Source organism: Vigna umbellata, chromosome 8 (assembly GCF_029865625.1).
Source record: "Vigna umbellata cultivar VRB3 chromosome 8, Vumbellata_1.0, whole genome shotgun sequence".
Lineage (NCBI taxonomy): Eukaryota > Viridiplantae > Streptophyta > Magnoliopsida > Fabales > Fabaceae > Vigna > Vigna umbellata.
The window spans coordinates 7,316,306-7,342,531 of record NC_142172.1 but is presented as its reverse complement, the minus strand read 5'-3'; the positions used below and the strand labels follow the sequence as shown (position 1 = coordinate 7,342,531).

Here is a 26,226-nt window from a genome sequence, read left to right as displayed (position 1 = left end):
GATCGATTAAGAAAAATATTCTTTTATGGTATCATATTTTTACGACAATTACGCTTCTTCTTCATTCCCCTTCATCTATATTTTTTCTTCTTCTCACCGTCATGACGAACAATAAGAGTTCTTTCCATCCGGCTCTTGTAGTTTCCAATATACGAAGTAGTAAGAGGGTAAAGATTACTCGAGCTATCACCTCTCATTATTGGCATCCCCGTCTGAAAATCCTTCACAAAAATACCAAAAGGTTCAAATTCCATAGTCATAGAGTTATCAGTAATGAATATCTTAACCGAAATAAGATTTTTGATAATTTTGGGAGCATGTAAAACATTTGTAAGAGACAGGGGAGGATTAGGGGAAGACAAGTTTGTATGACCACAACCATGAATTGGGATAGTATGACCACTACCAACAATAACGCCATGATGATTGCTCAAATTAAAATAAGGCGAGATTACCATTAGAAGATGTAATATGAGAGGTAACTTCGGTGTTCATTTACCATTATGGATCAAGGAGACTTAGAGACATAGTATGCATCACCGATTCAATATTTGTAGGAACATAAGAAGTGGACTACCCACTCTGAGAGGCCATGTAAGCTTGTTGTGGTCATGACCCAAGAACGCTGGGCTGCTGCTGTTGTCTCTGTGGTGTTGGACCTCGTGTCCACCCTTAGTTTGGATATGGGCATGGAGGAACTCATTGAGGCATCCAACCGCAAGGTGGGTAATTCGACCAAGGTGAAGACCCTCATTGTAGTTGTTGTTGTAGACTCTCCACCAGACTGTTGTGGACCACCACTGTCGCCCCCTGCACGGCCAGATTTTCCACCGCTGGACCCATGACCACCGCCTCTGGATTTTTTTCCGAAATTATTCCGATATCCAGATGGCTTCCCACGGTGCTGCTAGTGGTGTAGCTTGTCCGAATGTGAGGAATTTGAGTCATAAATGGATTAAGAGAAAGCCACCATTGTCTACTATGAGCTCGTGGCAGCCTCCTTTCCCAATCCGGCTTCCTCAAGTATGAGCATCTACTGAACCTGACAAAACGGAGGTAGGGGATCACTTTGTCAAATTAACGTCCCTACACCGCGATATGCACTTCTGAGACCCGAAACAAGTTGAATGACGAGGTGGATCTCCGACACCTATGCTCCAACATTTTTCAACTAATAAGTGAGGGACATGAGACATTGACAATATGCTAAAGCATTCGGAAAATTCTCCATGTTATTATTGGAGAATTCGGCTCAAGAGTTACCACACGAGAACGTTTGGTGTCTTGGAAAATATCTCTTAACCTATTCCAAGCATCCATGGTCGTGGCATCGAGTTCAATAACTCTATGCAATGGGTCATTGGAGATGATTGCATAAAGCCAGAAAAAAACCATAGCATCAAGAGTCGATCATAATTCCTTTTCATCCTCAGTCACAAGTATTCTCTTTGCCATTGACAGGAGGAATAATGTGATGAAGGACCTCATGACAATGTGCAGTAATTTTAAATAGTTCTGCCCATGTAGAGCATTGGACATTCTCCACTTCAAGAGTGATGAAGATATGGTTCCGAATATTGAAAACTACAAGAGCCAGATGCGAAGAAATCTTGTTGTCCGTCATGACGATGAGAAAAAGAAAAAAGATAAATGAAGGAAACTGAAGAAGAAGCGAAATTACCCTAAAAATCTAATACTATAAAAGAATATTTTCCTCAATTGATCTCATTCACTGACTTGGAATAAATACAATAATCTTAAGAAACTAATTAGGTAAAAAATTATATAAGAAATATATTTAGGAAACTAATTATAAACTAAATATATGTTTACCTAAAATACAATTGTAAAATATATTTACATCTGTAATTTTAAGGATAAATAAAAAGAAGCGTAATAAAAAAAATCGAGAAAGATTTACAGGAAAAAAAAATTGAAAGAATTAGAAGAAGAAATAAAAGCTCTTAATCTTGTAAAACTTTTAGACCATAACATGTGTTTGTATTCTCTTATAATATTCTACAATTCAAGAGACACAAATAAAATCATGTTCGACTGAATTATAAAGTTTAGTCATATGAAAATATTCTAACACTAGTAAAAAATTGCATTTTTAACTCGCGCATTAGGCCTCGGTTTTTGTGGAACCGAAGCGTATCAAAACGCGGTGGCAGTCCTGTAATTTTTAAAATAGTATATACCTCGGTTATTAAGTAACCGGTGTCTAAAAATAATACTGCCTCGGTTGGCAGGGTAAAACCGAGGCATAAAGCTCACGTGACAATGATACGACCTCGGTCACAGATGGACCGAGGCATATGGGCTTGGGCTGATAAAAGGCCAAACCTAGCCTCTGCGACTATGAACGATTTTCCCCCAAACCTAGCAGCACTCTCCTCTTCTCTTTTCTCCAAACAATGTGTGATGGCGGTGAGAGCGACCGCGAGACAGCGACGACGGTGCGGCGAGATAGCGACGACGGTGCGGCGCGACAGTGGCGACAATGCGGCGCGACAGTGGCGACGGTGCAGCGATGGCGGAAGCTCTTTTTTCATGGAGTGGCGGGGACGCGGCAGTGAGGACGCGGCGGCGACGGCGGAAGCTCTGCGATCTGCGATGGCGGAAGCTCTCGAGAGCGCATCTCCCAACCTCCATCACAGATCCACCTATCCTCCGCACTCTAAGTCTATTTTCCTCTGTTCATTCCTCTTTTCCACCGTTTAAAACCTTGGTTCCACCGATTAATCGGTCAAGATAATGTCTCTACAGGTGGATGGCGAAATGGATTTGGGGGTTCTGCTTCTTAGGTTGCTTTGCGGCTTCTATTGCTCCATCGGACTTCAACCTCAGCCGCTCGGAGAGCTCCGATTGCACCTCCGTCAGGGGCTTCTGATTGGGTTGTTAATGCAGGTTGGAGTTTGGGTGGCACTGGTTCGTGATAATCAGAGGATTGGGTTGATGGAGTTTGGGTGCTTTCTTCCTTGTGTTGTTCTTTCTTGTGTTGTTTTCTGTGTGTTTTCTTCGTGTGTTTTCTTCCTTGTGTTAGTTCTTTCTTCCTTGTGTTTCTGTGTGTTTCTCAAAATTTGGTGTTTCTTCCTTATGTTTCTGTATGTTTCTCAAAATTGGGTGGCACTGGTTCATGATACCGAAATTTGGGTTGTTCATGGGACTTCATTGAATAATAAATAGACGTGAACTGTGGAAAAAAGAGGAAGAACTCTTAACTCTGTGCCACATAATCAATAACTCTTAACTTTGTGCAACAAAGTAACTCTGTGCAAAAAAGACGAAGAAGTGAACTGTGGATACAAAAAAAAAAAAAGACGCTATTGCCTCGGTTATGGAAGAACCCGAGGCATAATGGAATATCGTTTTGACCCGGTTCAGAACCGAGGCACAAAACTACCTTTTTTTTACCTCGTTCGTATATGCCTCGATTAAAGAACCGATGTCTATAAGCAAAACTAACCGATGTCTTATCCCTTTACTGTACTAGTGTAACCAAGACATCTCATTTCCATATAAATATAATAAGTATAATGATTGTTGTATATACTTCACGTTTAATTTCTCCATGCACCATATTTACTTTTTGGATTGTAATGATTATCTTTTTTTCTTAGTTTCAAACCACCCACGTATAAAGATTAATAAAAAGCTAATTAAGTTTTAAAAATATGATTTGTTGAATTAACTTTAACTTAAGTTATGTTATGTTTACATTTGAATTTCTAGTTTTTCTAAACACTTATTGAGTGCCTTTTACTCTTCTTTATTCTTGTAGTGTCCTATATAAAGGAACCTAAACCCCTCTTGTACATCACTTGTCTAGATAATTGTATGAACTATAGACTTCAACTTGACTTCAAAAAATACAAAGTATCATTTAATGGAAAGAAACATGCACACGTGAGTTAATAGAAATTTGGCCAAACATATTTATGAAATATCTTTGAGTTAGACTGAAATAATTGTGAAATTTAGATAGATAGAGTAAAAATCCTAGATTTTGACTCCAATTCAATTTAGCTTTCAGGTCTTTATTCAAGTCACATAAGCTTATCACGTATTACCATTAATGGACTTTAAACTAGGCACTAGTGCTACATCTAACAATGTGGGAGCTAATGACCCACAAGGTAGGCATGGAGATCTTGATTCCAAAAGTGTGCAACAACAAGGAACATCATCATATTAGAGATATGTCAAAATGAAATAAGTTACAGTAATATCAAATTTTTTTCAATAATCCTTTTAAACTCTGTCAAGTCATTTTGTTCTTTTTCTCCTTCAGGAGACCAATTTTATATACATTTGATATTGTGTATAAAATTTTAGTAATTAGGATAAATGTCATTATTAATCATTAAGAACTGTAACATATAAATCTGCTATCAAAATTTCAACTTAAACTAATAATACATATTAGTGAATTTTACATATTGTGGCTTCTTTTAATCAATGTAAATTTGATTTTAAAATTACAGAAATAGTATAACTTTTTAGAATAACAAGAATTGTGCATTGAAAGTCACATGTTAATTAAAGATAAGATCGATTAAAGATAAAATCAATTTAGAGTATATAAGTAAGTGCAAACCTCATTTTACAAGTCAGTTTTGTGGAATTGAGTTAGACTTAAAATCTACTTTCAATAAGATAACATCATCCTTACAATTCAAATTAACAAGTTGGGTAATTTTATCTCGATTTCCGCATAAAATAACACTAAAGTCGTATTAATATAACACAAATTACTCTTAAAAATATAAAAATGATTATGTTTAAACAAATTCATCTCAATATGTAACGATTTTAGAAGTCATTCAATGTTAGCATGATACAAGTCAATTCCAACAAAATTGTTACATACACGACTTATTTGTTATGACTTACCTAACTTCAAAACCTTTTAAAAGATTGCACCATTGATAAAAAAAGCTCTATATTGTAGTATAAGAGGAATACATTATTCTTAGAACAAAGTGTTAGGAAAAGATATATTATTTACATATATTATTAATTTTGGTATTTAAGTATAAGTATAAGTATGATGTTACTTGGAACTTCTTTAGAGACAGGAAAAGACAATGTTAGCTTTCTTTCTTTCTTTTATTTAGAGACCACACAGAGCACTGAAGTTGTAGTCAGTTTGATGACCTCAATACAATGGGTACAGTAAAATATATATATATATATATATATATATATATATATATTTATATTTATATTTATTTATTTGTTTATTTATTTATTTATTGGCTTGGGATTTGATTGGTAGTTATTTGAACCTAATACTGTATACATTTATATCTATTACAATCTGTTTTTCTTTCTTAGTGTACAACTAACCTAAACAGAGTTCTTATGGTAGGAGGAGACATAACTAACTTAATGATGTTGTTGCTATATTTATAGAAAACATTTATTGGAGAATTAAGTTATCTATAACTATCACTAAAGAAGATTTTCCCTTTTGTCTACTATCATTATCTCTATTTTACTCTTTATAATATAAATGTTTATATGTTTTTTTCAATTTTAACCGTTATTTTGACATATTTTTTCTAAAATTGCCCCAACAGTTATTTTTAATTTTTTTCCATTCATCAACAATTCTTTTTTCTTTTTACCTCCATTTATTGTATGAATTTTTATTTCTCATTACATTTGTAATATTTATCTCTCATATTTAAAAACTTATATTTTTTTTCAAAATTTTCTAAAATCATTAATTCATAGTATATAGTATATTATAAATATTTAAAAAAGGTGTATACTATTGTGTTTACACTATGAGGAGAAGTTTTTCTAATATAGGTTTAATGAAGTGTTGTTAATTTTATGTGAAAATTCCAAATTTCACCATACATTAATAAAAAAGAAAATTGGATTATCAAACAAAAATATATATATTTTTTAATGAAACTAAATATTACCGACAAAGTTACTGGCATTTTTTTTTTCACCAACAAACCTAATAATGATGTATCTTTCATGCATTCATTACCCAGCTGATAATTTCATACAGACAGTTTGACCAATATTACATACAGACAGTTTCAAAAGAAAATTACCTATTTAGTCATTTATAAAAAAAATTACATATAATCGTTATTGATAGATATTTTGTCATATTTATCAGATTCTTCATTTTTTTTCACAAATTTATTGAAATGGATAAATTTTAATATTTTAATAAAAATGACTAAATTGTTCTTGGGAAGAGATTTCAAAATGAAGAAATCCTAAACACGCTTTCTTTTCTTTAATTTTCTTAAAAGAGGAGTTATTGACTTTAATTTACTTTAAATTATATTTTATTTGTATGTTAAATGTGTGGCTTTTTATTTTTAAAATCGTGCATCTTAGAACTATTTTAATTTTTATATTTTTTTAACTTATTTTGTAAAAGTTAGTCTGAAAAGTATCTTATCTACACTAATATATAAAGGACTTACTATTTTTAACTTCTAATTTTTTGTTTCAAAACTTACCTTACCAATTATACTCTTTAAGCGATCATTTTTATAAATTTATTCTTTTATTAAATTTTTTTATAAATTTAATTATTTTTTAGAGTAAAATAACTATTTATAATAAAATATTATGGACAAAATAAATAAAAGCTATTTATAATAAAATAATAAAAATATTTATATTTATATTTATTTTTATAATTATAATTGTATTATTTTTATTATAGAAAAAGTAAATACACGTGTTTTTATTAATTTTATTTTAACATGATTTATCTTTGGTGGAAAGTTTTTTCAAAAAGATGGAATTATATTTGAAAGAAAGCTCATATTCAAGTTCATGTTCAACGTCTTTAAGAACTCCATTTTATTAAAAGACTTGATGTTTCTTTCGTTAACATTGTTTGAAATTGTTATCTGTCAAATTTAGGTTTATAACTTATTAAAATATATGTTAAAATATAGATTATCTTAAACACTAAGATAGAATATAGAATCCTATAATTTTTGTACATGACATATTTTAAATAAAAATAACCTAAATTATAATGTGACAAACATGATAAATGATACTTTTAAATAATTTATTTTCCAGAAATAAAGACTCAATTAATTTTTTTTCAAAAATAAAATTCATTTGAGTTAAAAAAAATATAAAAATCAAAATCAAATCAAAACTTAAATATAAGAATTCAAATTAGGTGAAAAAAATTATGGATTTGAGGAGTTTTTGTTCTTACATTTAAGGATGATAAGAGGTCGAGTATGGATAATGTCTACTCACAACTCAATCTGAAGAATGAAAACTCAATCCACAAGCAATTCATTCATTATTTGTGGAGTATCCATTTCAAAAAAATCATCAAATATTTTAAAATTCGCAAGTACATATCTCTAAATATTAAAAAATATATATTTTATACATTTTAAAAATAAAATTTAAATAAAATTATAAAAAAACATAAAATTTAATATAAATTAAATAAAATATAAATTAAAATTTAATCTAATAAAATATAATTTTATTTTAAATTAAATTAAATAAAATAAAATAAGATATAAATTAAATTATTATTTTTATTTTTTAAGGTAATACGTACTCGTAGGTCGGATAATATAATATCCATACTTGATTCGTTTATAAGCAAGTATTAAAACACCACTATCCACAACTTACGAGCAATAAATAATACAAATATCTCGTGAATTTTATTCACGATCTTATCCACGATGTCCAAGAACACAGAATTGTTTGTTTGTCATCCCTGATCATGCTTCTAGATTTACCTATCTTCACACAATTAATTATCACCATGAAAGGATCTGAGTTGAAGTTGATAATAATTGAAACTTACCTAATGTAATACGTTAAGAAATACAGTTGAAGTTTGTTGAAGTCCAATTCAGAGCATGATTTCAGTGTGGAGATTTTCAATAAAACTGTGTTTAGAGAAACTTATTTTATTATTTTGAAATAGTCTTTTCATATCAACTTACCCATTTCTATAAAAAGTCTGAAATTTACCTATTTCGGTATTATGTATGAAAACATTACACTCATATACTAAATATAACTAGATATTTCCATATATAATATGGTGGATAGATAAACTTTTATAAATAACTATATCTACACCCAATTACATATTACCAGTAATTTATAAGTAATGTTTAATTAATGATACATATCGGTGGTGGCATAATTTTTCATCCAAAAATTTATTTTTCAGTAACATTTAATAATAAAATTTTCTCAAAATATTTGTAAAAAATATCTCAAAATATATGGATAAGAAGGATAAGCCGAGTCAAACTTGTAGACCCGGTTTTAAGGCACTCCAACACTAACTTAGTTTTCTCATCTACCCAGCTAACAACCTTCGCTGTTAACTTAGTTTCCTCATCTACCTTTACTGACAATCATCACTACCATGACAATGCTTCATTGTTAAAAACTATAACAATGTTATTGTTAAGAAAACTCCTTAAGAAAGGAACTACATTCATACTAAAACTACGTATAATCCTAAATTAATATATTTTTATCTTATAGTAATATAATTTTAAAACAACTTTAAAAAAGATTTTTTCTAATTAAGGGTGATACTATGTCTCAATACTCGGTTCCTGTGGAAACATTCCAACCAACCATAATCACGAGTAATCATTCCTATCATCATTCATCTTAATGAGACATGCTTACTTGGATCTTTCACCTTTATATAGTGTTCTACTTTTCTATTTCTATCCAATGTGGAACTTGGATCCACACTTGGAATACCAACACCACCATCCTCCTATTAAGGTACAACCTCCTATGGTTTAGTTTATTGCAATACAATTTGTTATGGTGTCATCTATTCTTTAGTCACAACCTAAGCTTATGGTGGGTAATAATGATATTTGTGTTGAAAATGGATATACTCTTGTTAATAATCTAGATGTTTCAAATGGTTGTGTACCAGTAAAGTCTGATTTCTTAGTTAGTATGTCTTCTTTTGAGGATGTTACTTCCATTTTCAATAAGTTATAGGTTTACAACAATTAGATTCACCACATAATGATGTATTCTTAATTCTTTAACGTCTAAGCAAACTCATTTTTCATATGAATTGAAATTAATTTCTAAACTGACTTACATGCTTGATGAGGAAAAAAAGATTACAATATTGAAGAGAGTGATGAGCCTATTCAAATAACTAGGAAACCCAACAAAGGTAGACCATCAAAGAAAATTATTAATAAATCCACCAAAGAAAAGACTTCTAAAAAACATAAATGAATTTTAAAGGCCTTTTTTTAGATATGAGAAGGTTGGATAATACTAAGTATCTTAATATGACGAGGAGTTTAATTACTAAGTTTCACCCCATATTGCCTTATGTTGTTTGGTTTAGGCATTTTCTAAGCATATAAAATCCAAAATTTCTTATGTCTTTTGTGTAAGAAATCATAGAAAATAATATAAGTGATTTTATATTTTACATCCATATATATTTAGTTTTTAATTATGAATTCTCTCATTTTTTTTCTCTTTCCTTTTTATTTTTTTATTTTAAATTTGGGTAAAAAAGATTTTGTAAACACATTTTTGTTAAGGCTTAATTGCTTACTTGGTTCCCAAATTCAGTGGTTAGTGTCTACTTGGTACCCACTTTAAAAAATGCCTAAATTACGTTTTCATGTGGTATAATTGCACTAATCAAGTCTCTTTCGTTAAATTGGCATAAATAGAGTTAAATGTTTGATGATGTGGCAAAGAAATCTGCACTTTTTTTTCTGTCTCCTTTGCTCTTCCTACCATGTGCCCATATTTCTCTCTCTCTTATGTATTCCTCTTAACATAGTATTGAAAGCTTTTTCGTGGTTTCTGAAATGCACCAACATGGCAGTGGGTTTTCCCTAGCTGCATTGTTGACCCAAAGATGTGTCTTCTCTTCCATCTAACTTCACTCTCCACATTTTTCTACTATCACCCCTTTGAAACGATGTCGTACCACGATGTTCCCCTTTTGAAAACTCGCCCTCCTTCATCCAGGACCTCCTCACCAAAACCTACTCGCACCCGTCGCACATGAATATCAAGTGCTTCATCTCGCGCTACCTCCTCTACCACCTCATCAACGAGTTTGAGCCCTTCTTCGAGAGCGTAGGTCTCTCCCCTTTCGAGTACGCGCCCCTTCTCCCGCCTCATATGATTTACCTAAACGACGACGTTGTGCTCATGGAGAATCACCAAGCCCTCTACAACTTCGGGGTACCCCGCACCAAGATGGGGAGGGTTTTCAAACTCGAACCTTAGGTTTTTCGGTATAAACTTGGGATCTTGATCTCAAAGCGTTAGGAATACGAAAACCTCGGTGTTTCGCGGAAGACATTGATCAATGTGGTTGCTTTTAACCCTTGCATTTTGGTTGGGGTGTTGATTTTGATTTTGTTAAGGTTGCGGAGATGTTAAAGAGTTGAAATGATTGTGATTGGATTGGAGACCATTTGTTGATTAACAAGGGTTGTTGTAATTGGAGGGTGATGTTTTGTGTTTTCACTTTGCTTTCTAGGGTTTTCAATGAGAAACAATTGGGTGATTTAATCACTCGTAGCCTTGGATTGATTTTTGAGGAATCGGGAGGTTGTGAGTTATCCTTTATTAGCTTTTTATTGAAATTTGGATTGTTTATAAACCGGGTTTGTGTCATGCTGCACTAGTTTTCAGAGATTCAGATTGTGAAATTTGTGTCCAAATTGAGGTTGTGTTTTTTGTTCTTGATAGAGATTGAGATGGAGGCTTCTGAGATTGGGAGGATTTTGCAGTCTCACTGCTTGATGTTGGGTTCCTTCACCGACATCTTTGGCCGTCGGTAAATGTTAGCGACAAAGGATTTACCGAGGGCTCTTTGGCCGTCGATAAGCCTTCGGTAATTACCTTTTACCGACGGTTTTGGGCTGTTTCCGAGGGCTTCTGGCCTTCGGTAATGCCCTTCTTTTTTGTAGTGCACAACACCATATGTACGTACAACCATTCATGATAGTCACACCCCAAATCACAGAACAAAAGCAAGGTTAGCTCCCCTTATCATATAAACTAACAAGGATTACAACTTCAACGTGGTTCCAAAAACTCAGCACACCAAGACTCTTTTTAGCCAATCTTTAAGCACATGTTCCTCTCCCACTCTTTGATAGTACAAAGCAGTGGACAAAGCTCTCTTTCACTCACGACAGTAGTAGGGTTTTTGGTGCCTAAACCTAACCTTAAACTTTATTAGTAAAATCTGTCTTGCCTAACCCTAACTACTTATGTATCCTTCTCTTCCTAAAAACTCTCTAATAAAGTTGTTGTTATTGCAACCAAATTAATATTACTAAACTATAGCAACTTCAGTATTGCTAAGATAATAGCCAACAAAATAGAAATGATAATAAATTCAACCCTATGTCGTCTTCGAACGAACACAAAATTGATTCTTAACAAATTATTTCTTATAAAAACTATACAAAAGGATTAGTAAAATAATTAATAAAGAAGATAAAGATAAATAAAAGATTAAATAAAAAATAAAAAAAGTTATAGAAAGAAATAAATTTATAAAAAGATTTAAAAAAATAAAAACAATGATAAAGAAAATAGGTTGATTTCACCACTTTTTCAAAATAGGATTCATCATTGGTTATCTAAACATTATTAGTCAATTAATTATTGTCTTATATTTTCAGATTAATCAACGTAAATTCTCAATTAATTTGTTAGCATTCTGACTATTACCCACAGTACATTCTCAATTAAAAACAAGAACTTTGTATTGTAAATTTAACCAAAGTACATTCTCAATTAAATAATACTGTGCCTAATCATGTCTATTCTTTTACCTCTTTTATCAAGTAAAAAGTTAATTAACCAAAGTACACTCTTGATTAATTCTTGTTAAAGTTTTCACCTTTAGTCAAAGTAAATTCTCAATTATTGGCAAAAATTCATTCAATCACATGAAAGTTCTTAACTTTAATCAAATTAAATTTTCAATTAAAATTAGAAACTCTTAGACTCATAGGATTGATCTGTTATGTAGGTTTAACACCATGCTAACTTGCTATATTGTAAAAATCATTACTTTTACTTGCTTAAGTAACAAAGGACATAGATAAAAATAAACCACAACAAGAATCAAAAGAACAAACAAATTTATTCATCTAACCTCATAATCTAGTTAAAAAATTATAGCAGAATCAACTCTAGAGGCTTAACACGTGGAATGTGAAAATAACATAAAAAATATAAGAAGATAAGGTAGAGAACATGAGAGAAGAGAGAGAGAAGAAATTGACTTGGGCTTTGTTTTGAGTTTTTTTGTTAATATAATATTCTTTCTGATAATGTAATTTCCTCCTATTGTCTTCTAAATAATCCAATATCTTCAAGATATATTAAATTATTGTGGAGATCAAACGAAACATTTTAGACACTCCTCAATATTTGAACACAGGACCATTAGCCTAACAAAGGATTTTCACCAAATGAGTTACACAATACTTGTGAATAACATACTCTTGCTTATTAAAAAACACTTAGCAAGGTTACATCATCCTTATATTACATTGAATTTTCCTGGGTTTTACACAACCTCTATTTTTTAAATTGAAATAACAATTTATAATAAAAATATTATCTACAAAATAAATAAAAATTATCTATAAAATAAATAAAAACTATCTATAATGAAATTACTTATAAAATAAATAAAAGCTATCCAAATTTATTATTTTTATAATTAATAAAAGTGAATACACAAGTTTACATTACTATAGTATAATAGAACTAAGATATATCTTGTATTTGAACTCAAATAATTAATGTTTTGGGATGTAGGGTTGAGATTAACGATCGAAGGCTTGGTGAGTCATCTAGGGTCCTAAAGTTGTCTTGAAGTCCAAGTTTTGATGTTATTGCTCGTCCAAACCACTCATCCAAATCATTCGAAGGGTACCTACAAAAGGTGCTCTTATACCAAAGTTAACTTAACAATGACAGATCATATAGTAACAGCGGAGTAAATACAAATTACCTACCCCTTACATCAAATATGTATTTATAGGTTTTAGAGTGGACTTTTGATTAACACTAGCTTAATTACAATTCAACTATGGGTAATCACACTTTACCTCTAAATTGGTCAACAATAAGATTAATTGTTCTGACTCATGACTAATCAGTTCACTTCCGTGACTGTCCGGTCTTAGGGTTAACTCAGATGGATCCAAGTAAAGGCTGACCATCTCGTCTGTAGCTGACAGGACAGTCATACAATACAATTAATATTAATTTAAATGGAATAATTTCATTAATAATTTCAAAATATAAAAAAATTCAAATAGAAAACAAAAAGGTTACTTTAATTCCTTAACTAAATTTTTAGTATCCTATAGTTTACTTCTTTCCCATAGTACGTGGAAAGGAAAAAAGAAAAGTATCTTTAAATCAACCCAAGTAATATTTATTGTATCCAAGTAAATTGTATCCTATCTCTATAAATATGAAGGAACTATTTCATTATTTTTTAAAATTGATTATTCTATTATCTTTTTTGTATTATTCGCTAAAAATACTATAATAGTGGAATTGCTGTTACAAAGTAGAAAAACTTCTAGGCTGATTGTAACATAGAAAAACTCTAGAAAGATAGGCAAGGTTTGCTTAGAGCTTTTAAATTTTTCTCAAATCAGTGTTTCATTTCCTTTGTAAGGGTTAGATGGTCTACAAAAATTGTTAAACACTTAAGTTTATAAAATAGCATTTAGGAGAAACTTTTGAGAAACAAAAACACTAAGGCATACTTGTTTTTATACTAGTTCGCTTCAAACTAAGCTACGTCTAGATTTCCTTTAAATACCTTTAAGGGATTCCACTAATCACAAAGGATTACAACAAATTTAATCACTCTTGGTATACAACTAACCCATTAGTTAGAACGAGTATAACCACTTCTATTATCAACTAGTCTAACTTACTAGATGGTCTAACTCCACTCAGTTAACCTTACAAGTGTTTTACTTCACTTCTGAGGACAAACAACAAAATGTTTTACAAATATTAAAAGAACAGAATATGTAACTTTAGTAGAGAGGATTTGAAATCAATACATTAGAATTTTGAAAGCTTGTAAAGAACTTTTCTTTTTAGAGAACAAGTTTAAGAGACGGAGCTTTAAAGAGAGAGGCAGCAAGAGTGTATTCAACAATAATAATTCTTGTTCTCTTATCTTCATGCAATATTTTTTATATAAACTTCTTCGAAAAAGATATATTACTTTAAGCTTTGATCTTCTTCTAGAGGTGTAGTATTTATCATACTGAGTCAAAAGCTGTGTTGCATCTTAGTAGAGTAAATGTGTTGTATGTACGAAAAGACCCAACAGAAAACATGAAGGAAGCATTTTTTGAATATCTTCCTATCTCTTAACGTAATTTTGATCTTGAGCAAACTTTTGAATAAAGGTAATGATTTGCACAGAAAAAAAGAACACAATACAACACACAAAGAAATACTAGAACATGCATGCTTTAAAGTGTTAAACGGTTGTAAGTGTTTAGGTATGGTATGTATACTATTGTTTGAACACTACTTATTTAAGTAATTTACATCATTCAGGATAATTTTAATATGTTGCATTTAGCTTTCATGTAAATGTTTTATTAAACTTCAAAACAAAACAAGCATTGTTGACAATGGACGAAATCATTCTATTTATTAAAATATCTAAAAAGTTTTTTTTACTTTTTTAATAAAATCAGAAAATATTAAACATAAAAAAAATTCTAGTAAGTTATAAATAAATGTATTTTCACTAGTTTAATATAATAATAATACAATAAATATAGCGAGTTTAAAATAAATCAATAACCTGGTTTAGACCTTATACTTTCTTGTGGTGACTTGATCTGCAGGGGAATGTTGGATTTAACCCATTCTTTTCTGATGTTACTTAATTATTTGTTAAAAAATACAAAAATTCTGTACTCTGTTGAATAAGTAAAAAATTCAAATTTTCAATCTCAAATAAATACTCAATAATAAAAAATATTTTATAGAATGTTTTCCTAATATTTCTTGTACATTCAAACACGTTAAGTGTTACGAAATTGTCAAAGAAAATATTTCTAGCAACAGCTCATTTATGTAAATCAGCATTGAATCATACCGGCAGCAAAGCACATGTCCAAAATCAAGAATTCGAGTATGCTCAAGAGTGTAACTAAAACTTAAAAATAGGAAATGGCATTATAAACGTTAAACGAATATGATGTATAGGCTCACGAATGGCTACAAATAACCTAACGTCGATACATATACAGAACAAGTGAATGAAAAAAAAAATGGAAACGAGAAAGGTAGGGTTTTCCCTTTTCACGATAGGCTTTCTTGAATATGGATTTCTCATGATTGAGTATTGATGACACGACATCGAGGTACCGTTTTATGAAGCATTATAGTCCCCTTAAATGCCATGATCTGATGGCAGTTCATTCTATAGTTGGTAAGCTGCAACATAAAATGAAACTTCGATCATTAGCCGGGGTGAGTCTTGTCATCATTAATGCAGCTAGCTAAATTATCAACCACAAGAAACACAGTTGTAGATCAAAGTAAAACAAGAAAAAAGGCAAGAATGAAGTGGCAAAATGTTAACTTAGCTCCTAGCCTGTATGTAGTTGAGGGAAACATATACCTCATCGGGTTTCATCTTGCTAAATCCGAATTTTTCTGTCCATATAGATTCTGCTTCTTCAGCAGCCGGTAGCACAAGATTTTTCACTTTCAAGAAAGCCAGCAGCCTCTCAATGCACGAGAAAAGTGTTTGGAAGTAGCCCTGTAAGTGTAAGTTAATTTATAAGTAGTGCACTATCAAGACATAGGAAAAAGTGATCATAACATAACAAAACAGAAGCATTATCTGGTTATCCCACTAATTAAATCATCATTACAGAACAATATATCAAAATTTCAGACCTAGCTCCAAGAAGAAATTATGAAGCAAGCAAGACAGAACCTAGTTTAGAAAAAATGCGTAGTGGTGCAGATACAGAACTACATCTATTGTCAATTAACACATCAAAAGGGAACACGTGAGATATAGCTCAGTTTGTGAAGCACTAATTGGAGGCTTGGCAAACCAAACATTTGCAGAAATAGTAGCTTTTAAATCCACACAGGAATATTTTAGAAGAAAATGAGGTTGGAGGCTGGTGAGACATAGTGGTATCCCAAGAAATGCCAATCAAGTTAGTAGCATGGTCTCGCACCTTCCCACGGTTCTTATATCTTGTTGCAACTATGGGGAGTTCGGCAATGTCCTCACCAAAAATTCGAAGCATGCCCGCAGATACCACCGATGAACTTCAATGTCAAAGGACACAAAGTATGAACAGCTATAAAAGAAACATTTGAAATAATAGCTTCTAAATACAGCCACGTCTTACTTGACGATCAATAATGCACAATACATTCCTCCAAAATCTTGAGTCTGCAAATTCCTTCTGTATGTGAATGAGAAGTTAGTGAGACGAGGAAAAAAATTGAAGAGAACATTAAAAAGTAAACAAATGTTCTACTACGATTTTACCCATAAACCATGGCAGGAATGAGGTCACGTCCAGCAGCTGGATCAACTATAGGATCAAAGCATTCCTGAAATATGCAAGAGCGTCTAAAGATCAAATTCCAACAACTGTTTTGAGTTTTCTAATAATCTTATGAAAAACTCAACAGGTTTCCCCAATGAAAAATAAAGATGCCCTATTTGGGAGTTTCTCACAAGGAGTGAGACAGCAGACTGTGACGGACTTCATAATCACTCCCCTGTATATCTAAGCACTGCATAGCACCACTAGGACAACGACATCTATAATTGGATAAATTTATTTTAAAACCTACTAGTGGAGTGAAATCTTTTTATCATATTAATACAAAAATTTTATAGCTTACTGATAGATATCAAATTTAACCTATTTTTTTTTCCTTTTTGAAATTTACGAGAACAAGAACAGTTTGATTATATTTTATTTTTTACAAGATTTAATACAAACAGTTATGATAAATATATAATCATGATTCAATTGTTTAATTGATAAAAATTTCACTTTCTAGGTAAAGTGATTGAAATGGTGTAAGAGAGCCAAGTCTGACAATCATAAACAAATCTGTCAGAAACTTTGGCAGGATGGAAATTACTATAAACTCATTAATTCATGTACATGCACTTATGCTGAAGGCAAAACTTTTCCACCCTGCCTACAAACGGATTTACACGCATCAACAACTGTAATCACACCCTGAAGTCATGTGATGAAGAAGAATCAATTTAGTAAAAGAAGAAAATGCCATAAATAATAAAAATGCAAAGCAGCTCAACCCAATTGGAGAACAAACAAGATCATCAACTTATCACCTTCATAAACCCAAATAAGTGGAAGGATATAACAATAGTGATGAAGAAAATGATATGACCATGACGATGATAGTGAAGCAACTCTTACAAATGATATGATGATGATGATGGTGATGAAGCAACTCATACAGACAGACAGAACTTACATTAAACATGGCCACTGCCTCCAAAAGCAATGGCCTAGTTTCAGGAGACGCAACTTTTCCATTAAGAAGTTTCCATCTTACATCAATCTCATTAAGGGGTTCTAAACCTCTTTCTACATGCTTCTTCTTTATAACATCCAAAAGAGATTCAGGGAGTCTCTCAGCCCCCGTAACCAGGAGATTCTCCAAAGTAGTATGTATTCTGGTGCAATCGTTGCAACAAAGCCAATCCCCTTCTGGTAACTCCTGTGATTTGTTACACATGTATTAAGTCCAACGGGCTAAAGTTGGTGTCCAAAATGTATCCACGCATAAAGAGATGTCAATGTGTTAACTACCTTCAGAAATGCCATCTTACGATCCCGCAAGCAACCAACATGATATTCCTTTTCACACTACAAACAAGTAGGGGAGGAAGGGATTTTATGAAAACCAACATTAAGTTAGTTCAGAATAATCAAATCAACCACTTGAAGAACCCAGCATAAATCAATGTTGATCATACTCTTCTTCAAACTTGAAAACATGACTTAACACGTTAAAAGACTGGGTTATCAAAATAAAATGGACTACAATGCATACCTGATCACAGATTATAATTGTACGAGGACCAAATCCTGATCTGCTGAAATCAGAACTCCTGCACAAAATTTTCTCTTAAAAGGCAGAAAATCACGAATCTATTGCAGCAATTAATGATTGAACTTGAATCCCAAAGTAAAAGTATGATGACCCTTTCTAATTTTAAGAAATACAATGATAGGTGACAGCCAGGTGAATTCCATATATTGCTTCTATGTTCTAATCCATTTTAATACTATACAAATATCACCTGCATAAAACACATCCACCAATCTCAGCTCCTATGTCTTTTACTATGCGAATGCATCTCTTGGCAATCTCCTCAATGGGATCAACACCTTCTACCCTTCCAGCTGCCACAGCATCAGCATTGTATAACACAGGCCTTTCTCTGAGAAATGTGTGTTGACAAATTTGACAGTACCACTCACCCCGGGGAATGCTTGATACAGATGCACATTCTGTACATTTCCAAACATAATCACAGATAAATGCATATACAATGTGGTGCTGTGGTAATTTATGAAAGAGAAATAATATTCTTCATAACTGCTGCTCACAAATAAGTAAATCATGAAACAAAAATGTAAGCAGTAACGAACACAAAAATTCATCTAGTATTTAATTGAAGTTCAATAATTGGCTTATATATGGTTAGTCCCTATAAAATCAGAGTTTTGATTTCTTTTCCTACAAAAAATTGTCTCTCTAAATTTTAAAATAACCGATTATCATTCTTCTAAAATGAGTGAATTTTAATTTTAGTTCTCATAAAAAAAAATTCTTTGATTTTTGTTACTCCAAAATTTAAAATCATTACTTTTAGTTCATAATATTCATTTTAGTAATCTAAAAATTTTCTGGAAGAGTGTCACAAGACTTTCATTAAAGAAATATGCAAATAGAAAATTCGACATGAGAATAGGAAGAGGGTATAAAATTGGAGGAATGCAGGAGGGAATGATGTCAAACAATAAAAATTAGATAATTTTTCTATCAACTCTTTTTGTCATTTAAATCTGACCTTTATGAAAGGCCCTTGGACATCCATCACAGAGCAACAGGTTTCCACCATCCCAACAAACTACACATGCATAATCATTCTGCTTTGTAGTGCATTTGTGATCTTTCGAGAGAAATATAGCTAACTCATGGAGTGAAACCCCATTCGATGTGTAGATGTATGCATAACTGCCAAAAAAACATTATACTGCCACTAAAATTCATAGGTACAAGCAATTCAAAAAAACCTGTGAATATTCATCCCACAGTAATAAATTCACAACATAACCCCTTCCTGGAACTTGACAAGAAGAAAACTCACGGTTTCCTGCGAGAAGCCCAGCCTGCATGGACTTCAAACTGTGAGGGGCTGATCTGCATATCATTTAACAAATGAAATTTGAAAGTATTATCTATACAAATTAGAAATTACTGGGGTGTGCCCACAAAGATACAAGACAAGAAAATATGCCTCAGTGTTGCAGCATCGACAGACAATTCCATAGCGTGTTTTGATACCCTCAAGCAGTTTCTGCCAACCAGAATGAAACAGTTAACGGGGCAACAGAATTTCAATAAAGAAATTCACGCATGAACTACCTGTCCACGTGCATAATAAGCTACTTCAGCCCCATTAGGCAATCCATCCTCTTCAAAAATCAATTTATGTATTCGCTGATACCTAAAGAATAATATATTGGATGAAAAGACATTTACTATCATCAGTAAGGAATATTTGAGAAAAAGGTACAGGTAATATATACACACAAAAGGAACAGAAAGGAACTAACCTTTTAGAGATCCTCCACTGATTTTTATGTTGTGGAGATAAACACTTTGAAGTAATCGGAGCAGTCTTCAACTTTAATGATAGTTTTGATGATCTAGTAATAACAAGTGATTACAATAAAAATGGGAGAACGTCCTTGATTATAAAATTTAACATGCAACTACGTCATCCTACTAATATCAAGGATGATTAAAAATCTCTCCACCCTGAACAAGATTTTCTTGTGCAATACAATAGGCACAAAAGAAGTCTTTGAAAACTTTGAGCTTCTAACCAGTTTTGATTAACATGTAACACATTCAAGAGCATGTAAGTTAAAAATATATAAACAGCAGCAAGAAAACAGTTGACTAATTCAAAAGAAATTTCTTTTATGAAATTCCTTAAGTTCAAAACTATGTAACCAGAGTTTATTAGTTCATGCAAAATTGTTTCAGAACAGCTTTTCAAATTTATGACATATACCGTACAAATGAAATAGATATAAATACCAACTTTGTTCTTGTCTTCCAGTGTCTCTTAGTTTGAGGAGAAATACATAATTCAGAACTACAACAAGAACATGAACGGGAGAATAATACTGGCCGAGGGGACCTGAAATAGTGTAATACAATAATTAAAGAAAAGAAAGCCAGAGGGAGAATCAAAATCTTAACAGTGCACCTAACACAACATTTTGCACCTATTTTGCATTCATTTAAAGCTAGGAAATATATCTAGTTCTACTCTAACCCACAACAAAAGTAGTAAAGTTTCTAAGCCGTCCCAATCTGTGTCTATTAATTTCAGGATGCTAAAATTGTAACATGCCTTTCCAAAATCAAGAAAATGCATGACTTTTCTGTTTTATGATAAGAAGAAATTATTTTATGAAGAGCCTTCTAGTAAGATGATATTATTTGACTGATTGTTAAGCAGTTAAAATAAAATAAACAAGTGAACAGTCTCGCAAAACCTTATCCATTCAAGAAAAGCTAAATTAAATAAATAAAAACAGTCATAGGCGAGATGACTCGTATCTTCTTTTGTAAAAACACTAAATTTATTGTTCTGAAATTATGTCCCCACATTACATTAGTCTTCACAAAAATAGGTTGTCAACCTATTCCCATAAATTTCACTTTCGTCAACAATTTGTCATCAAAAGATTCTTGCCAAATTAGTCAATCCAAGATTAGATCTGCTACTATATTAGCCTTCAGAAAATTTCCTTTTATCACTACTTTAATTCACCATAAAGATCAATACAGTGATAGTTTAAATTTTTTGAGCAACAAATCTGATAGAAAATTATATTTTGGAAAATTAATATAATGATATTTTAAGTTTTTGGGGAACTAATTACTGTTTTGCATCATAGTTTTGGAAGATACAGTGGTGGTGATGCATCTACAATTGGAGGACCAACTTGAGAGCTTTCTCTTTTCTTTATTTGTCATTGTAAAAGTTACATGCTGCATTTTCTTTTATAATAATTCTTGCAACGGTCATATCAGATAGGTAGCAATTGTAAAATTGTAACAAAACTATAAAATGAACACTCTGTGCTGTAACAATAGCTTAATCCCACTAAGTGAATCAGCCATAAGGATCACAAAAATTAATTAAAAACTAAATTCTCAGAAATATTACTCAACCTGAGGTCCCTTTCAATATAATTTTAATGTGTCTACTATACATGTTTCTCCACAGTCTATCCTTTGGATTTTATGAGAGTCTACTTTATATTTTTGCACATGTTTTATCCTTTGTATTTTTACAAAATCTACTCTTTACATTTTTATATATTGACTTTTTAAACCTATAAATCATTTTTCATGTTGGTTCTTCAAAACTTAATTATAAACTAAAAAATATTTATTGTTTCTTTCTTCAACCTATAAATCTCTTTTAATAGACACAAACAAACATCAACCTCAGTGGAGGCATGGTTTAAAACTAGTTTCCTAATAATGTTCTTTCCGGTATCCCTTTACCATTTTTCATAGGATTAAAAACCATGTAACAATCTACTCTCCTTGCTAATGTTTCCAGGGACCTCTTCTTGTATCTAAATCATCTAAACCATTTTTTTTGTCATTTTTTCCTCTATAGATGTCATAATATCTCCCCACATATCCAATCTATCTTGCTATTTCTTGTGCAGTCATACATTCATCTCAACAAATTCAGTTTTGCAACTCCCATCTTGTTCTCTTGTCCCTTTAAAACCCAATATTCATGAAGATCGTATACCTAGTCATACAGGAGTATGATAAAACTTCCCTTTGAACTTGATAGGTAATTCGCAATCAGAAATAACCCGTGACATCTTTCTCAATTTTAATCACTTAGCAAGTATCACACATGTAACATACTGGTTAGTTTCTCCACCATCTTGCAATATTGATCTCTTATACTTAAAAAAAATATATGGTAAGACACTGTCCCCAATTTTTACCCATTGTCATTTCCCTTGTTTCTTATTAAAATAGTAATGCATATACTTTGAATTATCCATGTTTAAGTGAAAACCCTTTGATTCCAATGTTTAAGCTCAAGTTTAGTGTTATTATCTTCTTTTGATACCTTAATCAAAACTATATCATTTGCAACCGGCATACATTTAAGGATAATCTTTAGAACGTCGTAAACATATTCAAGAATAGACTAAACAAGTTTCAAGGTTAAGCCTGGAAACTTATCTTATGGTATAGTTCCTAGTCACACCTATTGAAGTTCTCACACTAATAATGATTTCATGGTGCATGGCTTGTAAAGCCCAGATATAAGTGTATGTTCTACTTTTTCAAAGCCTTCTACAACACTTCTCTTAGCACTCAATCATATATACTTTTTTTCTGGTCAGCAAAAATCATTTGTCTTTATTTGGTTACCTCTTTAAAATGTTCCAAAACCTTCTCTTTGCACTCAATCATCTCTAGAGTCCTATTTCTCTTAATTTATGCTCTATCGCATCTTCCAATGATTTCAAGGTGTCACTCATAGGTTTTATCCCTCTAAATTTATAAACTTTGAATATCTCTGTTCTTAATCATATACAGGAACCAAAGTGCCTCTACAAATATGACAATTTCTTCGATCTCAAGATCTCATTGATCTACACATTTTCAAATTTCAATAATAATATCACCGACCATGACCAACAAATTTACATTATATATTTCAGAAGGCCAGGTATGCAAAAGTACTCACATCCCAAATAGGTTGACAACTTAAGCTATATCAAATTGTACCATTACCTACACTCTAAAGGGATTCTTTCACCTATCTGACTAAAATTCCACAGTAGTAAGTCAAATTCTACTTTTTCACTTGGAATTTTTGTTGCTTTTGATTTTTTATTCCTTCCATATTTTATGTTAATTCTTGCACTCGGATGAAAAACTTAGGAAAATAGCCTCTCATCTCTCTACATATATCTTGATCTATAACCAAAACTTTCCTTCATTTTTCATTTGATTCAAATCTCTTGATCCCTTCCCCTATTCACATAAAGCTTATAATTTGCATTTCTCATTTGTTGGAGATCTCACATTGACGGGAGATTTGGCTAAATTATCTTGCACACATTCAATTCCATCATCAAATTCCATAACATAGCCCAAACTTTGATATTCAACCAATACTATTTGACCAAACCTCTCTAACATTCTTACACACCCCACATCCAATAATCCCAAACAAAGTTAACACTACCTCTCGATTCCAAAACAGCTTCCTCCGATGATATCTTCTTAGGAGACTACTGCATCACACAATTCTTGAATTTATAACTTGTTGAATTTCTGTTTCCAACTTTTAAAGTAGACACTAAGGGCCAAAATCATCAATGTAGAGTTTCAATAAACACTAACTTCTATTATCCAAAAGCCATTGTTGTAGTAAGTCACAAATCATTGCCAACTTTATAAATAAGTAAATAAATAATCATATTGCATGGATTTTCAAAATCTCAACCTAGTCAGCGGGCAGAAAAACAAATACCTGACTCTTTTGCCAACAGCATGAATAGAACTGCTTTCAGATTTTCTTGATTCCACACATGATAGACACAAAAGGCCCACTCTTTCCACATTGGAAGCAGGAAAACATCCTATGCAATTAATTAATACCAATAAGCATTCAACACAATCAACAAAAAGGCTTAAAATATAGTAAACACTATATAAACATTAGTTTTATGATTTTAACACAAACAATGATCTGGGTGACAACTGACCAGCAAGCATAATAAAAGCAAAGCTCTCACCTCTGCAACTTTTGCAAGTAAAATACTTTTCCTCAGGTGGAGAACTAACAAAATTTTGAATGGTCGTCTCCAAAGTATGTAGCGGGGCTGCCCTGCATGCTCTCAATAGTTCAAGCAAGCTCTTCCCATTTTCAAGGCAAATATATTGTGCTGCCCTCTTATATATGTTGCATGCATGAATCTCAAATTGGGAAGGTGGAATAACCTATGGGGTGGGAAAACGAACAAGGAAGACAAATGAAAGGGTAGTCTCAACCCAAAGGAACCATTGGGTAGTGGATATCCATGACTTCATGACCCAAAGATAAGAGATCACAATGATAACTTACCCTACATCCATTGCACAGACGGCACGAGCACAAGATCCCACCATCAGTAATTACACCCCGCAATTCCGAAGTTGAATCCTGTCATATTGACATTAAATTGAGAATATTTATTCACAAAAGTTGTACTTCGAAATAGGCCACTAGTCACCCACTAGCCAAAAACAAAAATACAGGATAAAATTTTTTGAAATAAAATTGCATTATCTCAAGCCTTTACATAAACATATTAAGAAAAAAATTTGATAGGAGAATTATTGACACTTTTTAAGTGTGACTATAATATAGTGTATTTCCTCTTTTTAATTCCCATTAGATTTCTATTTTACATAATCTTTAGTCTGATTCCAAGATTTAAATACTCCATGTTTTTAAAAAGTATATAGAGATTAATGAATTAAATATTATCCCAGTACAACTAAGTTCAAAATATAAGAAGTAAAACTTAAGATTAGTGCATATATAATAACAAAACCAGCAATTTAATCTATAATAACTTTTGGCCCTCATCTTATTTCACCTTATATTTTTTTTTCTAATTCACAAGAAAAAGGATAATTATAATATATCAATCTTAATCACATTGACAATATTAACCTCGGCCAAACTAAATCAGATGTCCTTGATTTTTCAGAGGTGTCAAACCAGATTAGATTTTGTCTCCTAACAAACCATATCCATAAACTAAAATTAGTTAGTCCTAAGCCACATTACACACTACAATCTCCTGTATTGTTAAGAGAGAATACAAATAAAATAATAAAAAATGCAATGCAGTGCAAATGGACCTTCTTGCAACCGACGTAAACGACCGGAACGCCTTCTAGCAAACCAGTTTCAAAGAGCTCCTTGACGGTGACGGGTTTCTTACTGACCACCACAATCTTCTTCTGTGGAATATTCAATTCAGTCTTGATTAATTCCTCGGCAGAATTGGGGTCCTCTCGAGAGTCCACTCTGGGGAGCTTGAACACGGAGTCCTCATCATGAGATTCTTCTGTTTTAATTTCTTCAGTTTTGAGTCTTTTGGCTGCATCATTGGCGGAATGAAGAAAACGTTTGCGGCGAGTGTAGACGAGAAAGCCCTTGACACGGCAGTGAGTGGAGGTGTGGTTTTGAGAATGAAGAGAAAGATTGGGAGCAGAATCCATGGTGGAAAGGGAGGGAAATGGAAAGAATTAGAATGGAGAAAACATGGAATCGATCGGAGAGAGAAGAGGAAGGGTAGGGTTTTGGAGATAGCAGTGATATGGATTGGGAAGATGAATGGGAGAAGGTTGGAAATGAGGGGTCCACCAATTTGACTTACCTAGTCACTATACCTCTACTTCTACTCAAGTGAAACAAGTGAGTGACTACCACTTCAAAAAAATATATATATAATTACCAAGTGCCTCCTGTATGGGATTGCAAATTTTTGTTCTGGATGTTTAAAAAAAATTGTAATATTAGCTTTGAATTTTTTTTAATGCAAATTTTAATTCTTAAATTTTTAATTAGAGGCAATTTTGTTTAATATTAAATTTTTTTTATTATTTTGGGATACCATATATTGAGATTGGAAAAATTTTCTCTTATTCTTTTTTCTTTTTACTTTAACATGCAAATTAAAAATAGGTATTACAATTGTGTAAAACGATTAAGGATAATTACATATCAAAGTAATGAAATTGCAGAAAAAAATAGAAATAGAAATTATTGATTTATAA

The 26,226-nt window shown here is 32.0% G+C and overlaps 1 protein-coding gene and 2 pseudogenes across 1 annotated transcript; 1 reads left to right on the top strand and 2 right to left on the bottom strand.

The window, feature by feature from the left end:
* Positions 1–979: 979 nt before the first annotated feature.
* On the bottom strand, positions 980–1,624 carry LOC148193947 (uncharacterized; annotated as a pseudogene).
* Positions 1,625–10,053: 8,429 nt separating this feature from the next.
* LOC124831746 (transcription termination factor MTEF18, mitochondrial-like) lies at positions 10,054–10,841 on the top strand (annotated as a pseudogene).
* Positions 10,842–15,227: 4,386 nt separating this feature from the next.
* LOC124831747 (uncharacterized) lies at positions 15,228–25,859 on the bottom strand. Its single transcript, XM_047305828.2, has 19 exons — positions 25,306–25,859; positions 24,521–24,598; positions 24,192–24,396; positions 23,927–24,035; positions 20,435–20,533; positions 19,941–20,033; positions 19,750–19,831; positions 19,622–19,681; positions 19,472–19,524; positions 19,172–19,338; positions 18,398–18,608; positions 18,148–18,205; positions 17,904–17,960; positions 17,566–17,811; positions 16,595–16,659; positions 16,452–16,508; positions 16,275–16,368; positions 15,701–15,841; positions 15,228–15,513 (listed from the first exon to the last, which is right to left on the bottom strand). The coding sequence occupies exons 1-19, from the start codon at positions 25,666–25,668 to the stop codon at positions 15,409–15,411; spliced, it is 2,343 nt and encodes a 780-aa protein (XP_047161784.1). The 5' UTR covers positions 25,669–25,859; the 3' UTR covers positions 15,228–15,408.
* Between the last annotated feature and the right edge of the window lie 367 nt (positions 25,860–26,226).